Source organism: Artemia franciscana, chromosome 7 (assembly GCF_032884065.1).
Source record: "Artemia franciscana chromosome 7, ASM3288406v1, whole genome shotgun sequence".
NCBI lineage: Eukaryota > Metazoa > Arthropoda > Branchiopoda > Anostraca > Artemiidae > Artemia > Artemia franciscana.
Window position 1 is genome coordinate 18,710,196 of NC_088869.1, and position 8,196 is coordinate 18,718,391.

The 8,196-nt window shown below is 35.3% G+C and overlaps 1 protein-coding gene across 2 annotated transcripts in view; it reads right to left on the bottom strand.

The window, feature by feature from the left end:
- The window catches only part of LOC136028939 (G-protein coupled receptor moody-like), a 131,066-nt gene that overhangs the window by 46,703 nt on the left and 76,167 nt on the right, over nucleotides 1-8,196 (bottom strand). The window contains exon 1 of one of the 2 annotated variants that reach the window (XM_065706922.1): nucleotides 7,959-8,190. The exons of the other annotated variant lie outside the window; for it this stretch is intronic. Within the exon in view, the coding sequence (XP_065562994.1) occupies nucleotides 7,959-7,987 (29 nt within the window). The 5' untranslated portion in view covers nucleotides 7,988-8,190. Of the gene's footprint in view, nucleotides 1-7,958; nucleotides 8,191-8,196 lie in introns of those variants that run through there. 2 annotated transcript variants of the gene reach the window in all.

Below are 8,196 nucleotides of genomic sequence, written 5' to 3' on the forward strand. Positions count from 1 at the left end.
ATTTTAGCAAGGGGAGAGTGCAAATTATCTGACGAGCATTGGTACTAGCCTGAATATTCTCTTGAAGAGGTGCATTTTGGCAGGGGGAGGGTACAAATTATCCGACAAGCATTGGTACTAGCCTGAATATTCTCTTGAAGAGGTGCATTTTGGCAGGGGGAGGCTGCAAATTATTCGACAAGCATTGGGACTATATTCGATAAATTGGATCAACATAATACAAACTGAAATCGAAATTTAATCATACTTAATCAAAATTAAAATGTTGGATAGTAAAAAAAACTCACAAGAGGATTATTCATGTTATGCTCAATGTTAATTTGAAAATGTTAGAGATAGGTTTTAAATAAAGAAATTATATATTTGGTACTATTGTGTAAACTACTGCTTTGTTTATAGACTCCAGACATGTTTCTAATTGTGACGTGGAGTCTTTATTCTCGTGCTTGTTCCAAAATGATTTATCCTTGAATTTCAAACATTTTCGCTCGGTTTTCGTAATTTGTTTGTTTTGTAAGCAACCCCTTTCTTTATACTTTGAGGTCGCCAGGAAAATTTTTGCTCGTGTTCCTTGTAAGCCCTATTCTCAAATCTTTAATGATAATCGGAATTTTAGACCTGAAAAGGAGGATAATTCTAAAATTTGTAATTTAGACAGGATATCCCATACAATTTAAAATTCTTCATTCTAATGAAATTCAGTATAGTTTCATACCGACGAATAATTCATAAATAAAGAAAAAGAATAAATCATCGTATCTTTTCGTAATGTTATTATTCGACCATTTATCATCTGCATTACCATTGAATTTTGCCTGCTTATCCTTTCCATTGAGAAAAATGCACAGGATAGGGTCTTACTTTCAAAAGCTTCCCTTCAAAAGTGAGGGTTTTAACACTATCTGTCGCAAATTCCCATACTTTCTCAACGAATCATTTGCTTTTTCTCACTTTGTGAATGCCACCCCAACCTTCTCCCTCCCCCGTATTGTATTGTGGTGTAACTTCCCAAAAAATGTAACGACAAACTAAAAAAAAATTCACTTTGTAAATGTAACCCCCCCTCCCCCTGGATTGTATTGTGGCGTAACTTCCCACTAAATGCAAAGACAAACTAAAAAAAAAAGTTTTTCGTTTATATAATTTTTAGTTTAAATTCATTTCAGAGCTGTTTGCTTTTGTTTTTGGTACTGAAAAGAATGTTTTTCTTTAAATAGATGGCATGTCGGGAGAAGAACTTTCATGCACAAACATCTCTAAAAAATAGCTTCAAATTATATCCAACAAATTACAGACTCAAGTTCACAAAAACACTTTTAAAACCACACATTTCGCTGTTTTTAAAAAGTAATAAGCGAGCATTTATCATTTCTTAATCGCCTAAGCGAAATTACTGAAAGAGAGTATCTATATTTAAAGCCAACTGTTTATTTTGACTGGGTGTCATCTAAAGAATGGTGAGTGTTCAGAAAATACAGACTTGTTGAAAAAATAAACATAATTGTCTTTGTTTTGATTTGTTTTGGATAGATTCCAACTACTATAGGAGCAACAAAATCTTAAAATATTAAAGATTGAACTAATTATAACAAATTGTTGTCTTTTTTTTACACCTCTCCAATAATTCAATCATTAATTCTTTGGACTTAATTGTATCTTTTTAATGTCTCTTTAGTCTCTAAGGAGGCTTAAACTCTCGAAAGGATTTAGTAGTGTCGTTTTTAATATCAATCTAATCGCTGATTGGAGTTTGAGGCATAATTCAGGAAGCGAACTTCAAATTGAATCTGCTTTCAAAATATAGACGTAATGAATAAACAAGCCTATTTGTCTTCGTCTTGATTCATCGCATAAGATACTTCTTAAATGATTCATCCAGCGGCTTCTCGTAATGTATAATTTAAACATACTTAATGACTCTCACAACTCAAAATTGGAAGAGCCAATTATCATTAAAGAGTGGAGCATGGAGACCAGAAACAAAATGGTTAAATAATGAGAAATATATTGTTTCAGAATAGCTTTTCTGAAGCAACTCTTAATTTTGAGATACTATATAGTAGCTGAGTTATTCAGACTATGGTGGATCCAATATTTTAATTAATGAAAGACCTCCAGAACTCAAAGTGAGAGGAGTAGGAAATGAAGCCATTCTTGATTATGTATGGTAAGTAAAGAGTGAGCTTTTGTCAATACTAACCGAAACTGTAAAAAAAACTAAAATGCAGACCTTTAAGTATAAAGTAATATTTGTCAATAGTAACCAAAACTATGAAAAGTGAGCTGAAAACAAAAGTGAGTTTGGATATTGGAAGTTTCAAAGGATACGATGGGAAATTTTGTTACATTTTTTCTGCTATTATGACTGTTCAGAATACAGACTAGTTGAGGCAAACCATTCGTAACATGATGAACATGTTAATAAGCGTCACGAAAGACAGGAAAAAGCCATACAAAAGCAATTGATTCACCATTATTCACTTGGTACCTATGTATAAGAGGCCATCAATATTTTTTTAAACTTCGCTCAGATCAACTACATCTACAATCTGTACTATTAGTCTAGTATCAAGTACTGATCTAGGTAATAAGATCAATACTTAGCAGGAAATGTTTGCAAACACGACTTAATCAACATTTTCAGATAACTCAAAATGTAAAAGAAAAATTTGGTAACAGTGCAATAGGGTCAACAATCCATTATAACGGTAATTAGTGAGACTTCCAAACCGGTATCATTTGAATTTACTCCAAAATTTGAAAAAATCGCCCAGCTGCTTAGGAGCAGTTTTGTAGTTAGTGTTCCTGAAAAAGTAGGTTTTTTTCTTGGTCAAAAGTCTTTTTCTAATATAGTAGATGTATCGCGCGGAGTTATTTCTGGCTACGGTAATCATGTTAGGGTGTTTGAGAATAAAATTGTCTGAGCTGGACATATTCTCAAGGAAAGTTCCTCTATTACATTTCAACCGAGTTGAAATTGCCGTTACACTAATCTTGTTTCTTTGTTATTTGACGTGAAAAATATTTGTTTGGTCTTGGTCATTGGAATTTTCACGTATTGTCATTTTACCGTAAAATTCTCAACATGCTTGATAGTGCGAATTGTCAATTTGACATTTTAGGCCTGTGTGAGACATTTTTTATGTCGGAATATTCTTTTTTTCTATTTAATTTTCCAAGTTACGAGCATATTTTGAAGAATAGATAGTGGAAAACACGTGGAGGGTTAGCACTTCTAGCTACGGATTATCTTGTAGCTAATGTAAAAGAGGGATTTTCTGTTTAGATAGAAGTAAAGGTGGAAACCCACTACTCTTGAGCTAAAGATTAGTGAGAATATCAAAAATAAGGGAAGTGTATAAGCGCAATGGGAGAAGTTTTCACTTAGCTTTAGTCGATTGCTGGATGTGACAAGTTGAGAAATTCTGAGTTTATTTTCAAGCTGTGGTATCAATTCATGACAATATAAAGGGTCAAATATATTCAAAAAATCTTGGAAGAGGGAAGGGGTGAATTTGTTGTGGTTTCCAGTCTTGCCAATCTTGACATCCACTGAAACCCACAAGGTTCAGTGCTATATCCCATGCTGTACCTAATTTGTATAGATGTTTTGCGTCTTTATACCCTTGTAGCATTGCTCACTTTATTTGCTGATGACTCTGTGTTTACTTGACACCATCTTGTGTGAATCTTTTGTAGGCTAACGAAGCCTTCAACGAATTGGTGGGTTTCGTAAGACGTAGGCTATCTGTCTATTAATGTATCAACGATGGATTTAATGATTTTAAGTTGGGTTGGTATTCCATATGTTTTAGAAAATAACATTTATCTTAATGGTTTTTCTCCAAGTTGAACTTTTAGTGTTAGATATTTAGGTTTTATTTTGATTTTTTAATTTGGATGGGAAAATACATTATAATACAGTAGCAGTAAAAACCACGAGGGCTTCAAGTCTTCAAGAGGGATAAAGAACAAGCTTCTTCCACTAAGAATAGTAAGCTCTTGCATCATCCTCTTATAATCGTATTTGTCTTGTAGGTGAGCCACGTGGGTGTATTGTGTGGCATAAGCCACGAGAGCTTCAAGTCTTCAGGAGGGATAAAGAATGAGCTTCCACTAAGAATAGTAAGGTCTTGCATCATCCTCTTATAATCGCATTTGTCTTGTGGCCCGCTTTTGTCTTGTGGGCTTTTGCTGTGGGCACGTTCTTTGTGTCAAGTTTTAAAAGATTTTAGATCTTAGCTAATGTAGTGGTTCGCATTTTGGGAAATAATGTTAGGTATGTGATACTAAGTCGAAATATTTCACAAAGCTAACATTTTTTTAATGTTTGTAAGTTTAAATAATATCTAATAGCTATGTTTGCTTATCAATTGTTTGAATCGATATTCACTGGAGGGCTTTTGGAAAAAAAAACCTCCTTATTAAAGTCCAACTCATTTTATCATTGTTAGGAACCTATTAGGAATTATTCAGGAATAATGTCTGTGGCTCGGAATATCCAACGAGAGTCTTTGCCTCCACGTTTTGCGGGACCACAGGTGACACAGGTGTGGAATTATCTCTTAAAGCGTGTAAGGCTAGCAAAAATTTTTAGTCAGTTCAAAAGAAGATTGAAACTTACCTTCCTGAGCCAAGAGCCAAGAGCCAAGAACTCATATGGTATGAGCTCTAGCGAAATTCTAAGAATCAATAGATTGCTTTAAAAGGGAAATCAGAGGCTTAATGCTGGTCGGGATTTAAAATAAGAGCTCTGAGTCACGGGGTCCTTCTAAATGTCAAAATTCATTAACATTCGATCACGCATTCGTAAAAAAACCTCATTTTTCACGTTTTCCCAGAATTCCGGTTCCCCCTCCAGCTCCCATCAATGCCACCGGATCTGGTCTGGATTTAAAATGAGAGCTCTAAAGCACAAGATCCTTCAATATATCCAATTTCATTAAGATCTGATCACCCGTTCGTAAGTTACAAATACCTCATTTTTTTCTAATTTTTCCAAATTACTCCTCCCCCCCCCCAACTCCACCAAAAAGAGCGGATCTGGTCCGGTTATGTTAGTCACCTATCTTGGACTTGTGCTTATTCTTTCCACCAAGTTTCATCCTGATCTCTCCGCTTTAAGCGTTTTCCAAGATCCCCCCCTAATGACACTGGATCCGGTCGGGATTTAAAATAAGAGATCTGAGTTTCGAGTTCTTCTTAATATGAAATTTCATTAAGATACGATCACTCTTTCGTAAGTTAAAAATACCTTATTTTTTCTATTTTTTTAGAATTAACCCTTCCCCAAACTCCCCCAAAGAGAGCAGTTCCGTTCCGGTTAGTTCACTCCCGTGTCTAGGACTTGTGCTTATTTTTTCTACCGAGTTTCATCCCGATCCCTCCACTCTAAGCATTTTCCAAGATTTTAGGTTCTGTCCCACCAACTTCCCCTTCACCGGATCCGGTCGGGATTTAAAATAAGAGCTCTGAGACATGATATCCTTCCAAACATCAAATTTAATTAAGATCTGATCACTCCTTTTTAAGTTAAAAATACCTAATTTTTCTAATTTTTCAGAATTAACCCTCTCCCCCCAACTCTCCGAAAAAGAGCGGATCCGTTCCGGTTATGTCAATCACGTATCTAGGACTTATGATTATTTTTACTACCAAGTTTCATCCTGATCCCTCCACTCTAAGCGTTTTCCAAGATTTTAGGCTCCCCCGCCAACTCCCTCCCCCCCCCCCCAATGTCACCAAATCCGTTATAGATAAGAGCTCTGAGACAAGATACGCTTCCAAACATCAAATTTAATTAAGATCTGATCACTCCTTCGTAAGTTAAAAGTTGCTCATTTTTTCTAATTTTCAGAATTACCCCCCCCCCCCAACTCCCACAAAGAGAGCGGATCCGTTCCAGTTATGTCAATCACGTATTTAGGACTTGTGCTAATTTTTCCCACCAAGTTTCATCCCAATCCCTCACTCTAAGCATTTTCCAAGATTTTAGGTTCCCCCCCTCAATTCCCCCCATTGTCACCGGATCCAGTCGTAATTTAAAATATGAGCTCTGAGACACGATATCCTTCCAAACTTTAAATTTCATTAAGATGCTATTCTTAAATCACGTATCACTCCTTCGTAAGTTAAAAATACCTAATTTTTTCTAATTTTTCAGAATTAATATCCCCCCCCCCAAATCTTCCAAACAGAGCAGATTCATTCCGGTTATGTCTATCACGTATCTAGGACTTCCGCTTATTTATCCCACTAAGTTTCATTCCGATCCCTCCTCTCTAAGCGTTTTCCAAGATTTTAGGTTCCCCCCCTTCCAACTCCCCCCAATGTCACCGGATCTGGTCGGAATTTAAAATAAAAGCTCTGAGACAAAATATCCTTCCAAACATCAAATTTCATTAAGATCCCATCACCCGTTCGTAAGTTAAAAATACTTCATTTTTTCAGTTTTTCCGAATTAATCGCCCCCCCCCCACTCCCGCCCCCCCCCCAGATGCTCAAATCGGGAGAACAACTACATCTAATTTAATCTGGTCCGGCCCCTGATACGCCTACCTAATTTCGTCGTCCTAACTTACCTGGAAGTGCCTAAAGTAGCAAAACCGGGACAGACAGACAGACCGACAGACAGACCGACAGAATTTAGCAATCGCTAAATGTCACTTGGTTAATACCAAGTGCCATAAAAATTGATTTTTAACCGAGAACTTTTATTGTAAGTGTATTATTATTTTCTTTGCTGAAGACGGCCCTTAGATATTCAGACGGCCAAAATACTCAAATAGGTGTTGTTCGTTCACTGTCTTGGGTAAAAAGTCCTCATTATTCTCTCTTCAGTATTTGTAATTAGAGATAGGTTAGCATACAGCTCACAGGCTGGTTATAAAATGTATATATATAGCATTAAACCTTTTAGAAAAGCGGTTTATTTATCTTTGATTCACTGTAAAAAATAAATAAATAAATAAAAAATGGATATACAAAAATAAAAAAGCAATATTTTTTGGGTCTTTATAATTAGCTTTTTACTTGAAAAGTAATGGTTGTTGTCTTTCTCGGAGATCAACTTGAGTCCCCTCTCGTATGTTTTCAATAAGTTTTGCGAAGATTCTATCTCATTTTTTCTAATCTAACTTTCTCTAACTATTAAACGATTCTATCTAACTATTTAATTGATTTTATCTAACTATTAAATGAGTGTTTACCTTTATTTCCTTGTTAATTCCGGAAAATTTGTCGAGTATTTTTTATTAAATCGTTAGCTGATAGATAAACACATCATACCAGTCCCCATAGATTTTTTTTCTAAATATGTAAATCATCAGAGTTGCAGTCATTGAGTGGACGCTGATAATAAGGATAAAAAAAAAAATAAGAAAAATCAAATGGATACGATCTTTAGGCCAGGAAAACTGGTAAATAGGAAAACAGGAAAAGTAGTTCCGTGTGTAACTATCTAAAAGCATAAATACAAAAGTCATCAGGCTGGACAAACAGAACAAAAAAACAATTCAAAACAAAAAACACCACAAACGAAAAAAAAAATCATCGTTTTATTCCCACATTTACTCTAGCAATAAAAAAAACTCATTTTACATAATAGCTTTCCTCATCAAGTTTCATAATAATTTCTTTCTCAAGGAGGAAAAACGCATATTATTTCTTCGTCTTGCTTATGTACAATTTATGGGACCATTTCAACTTCCGGTTTGGTAAAAATGATAATTTCTAAGATACCAAAATTACTTGTGGAAAATCCTAGGGTGGCCAATCATCAAATATCGATTTTCGATTATTACTAATACGGTGAACGTAGTTTTGACAATTTCTAAGATACCAACCGCGCTTGGGTTAAATCCTAGAATACCCAATCACCACATGTAGGCTTAACATTATCTTCAAAACAATGAATACACTTTTGACAATCACATCAATTTCTTAGATATCAAACTTACTTGGGGTAAATCCTAGGGTGGCCAATCATCACATAGCGATTTAATGTTATGGCTAAAACGGTGAATATAGAAACAGCTAGGAGACCATATCTGAAGAATGGGAAAAGTTTGCACAGTGTTTCTCCATGGATCCATCGTCTTTTCCAGAATAAGGATGTGACAAGGGGTAAATTAAAACAGCCAAAAAGAAGATCGGTAAAGCTGAGGTTTATTATGAAAATACCAGTTGCATGGTGCG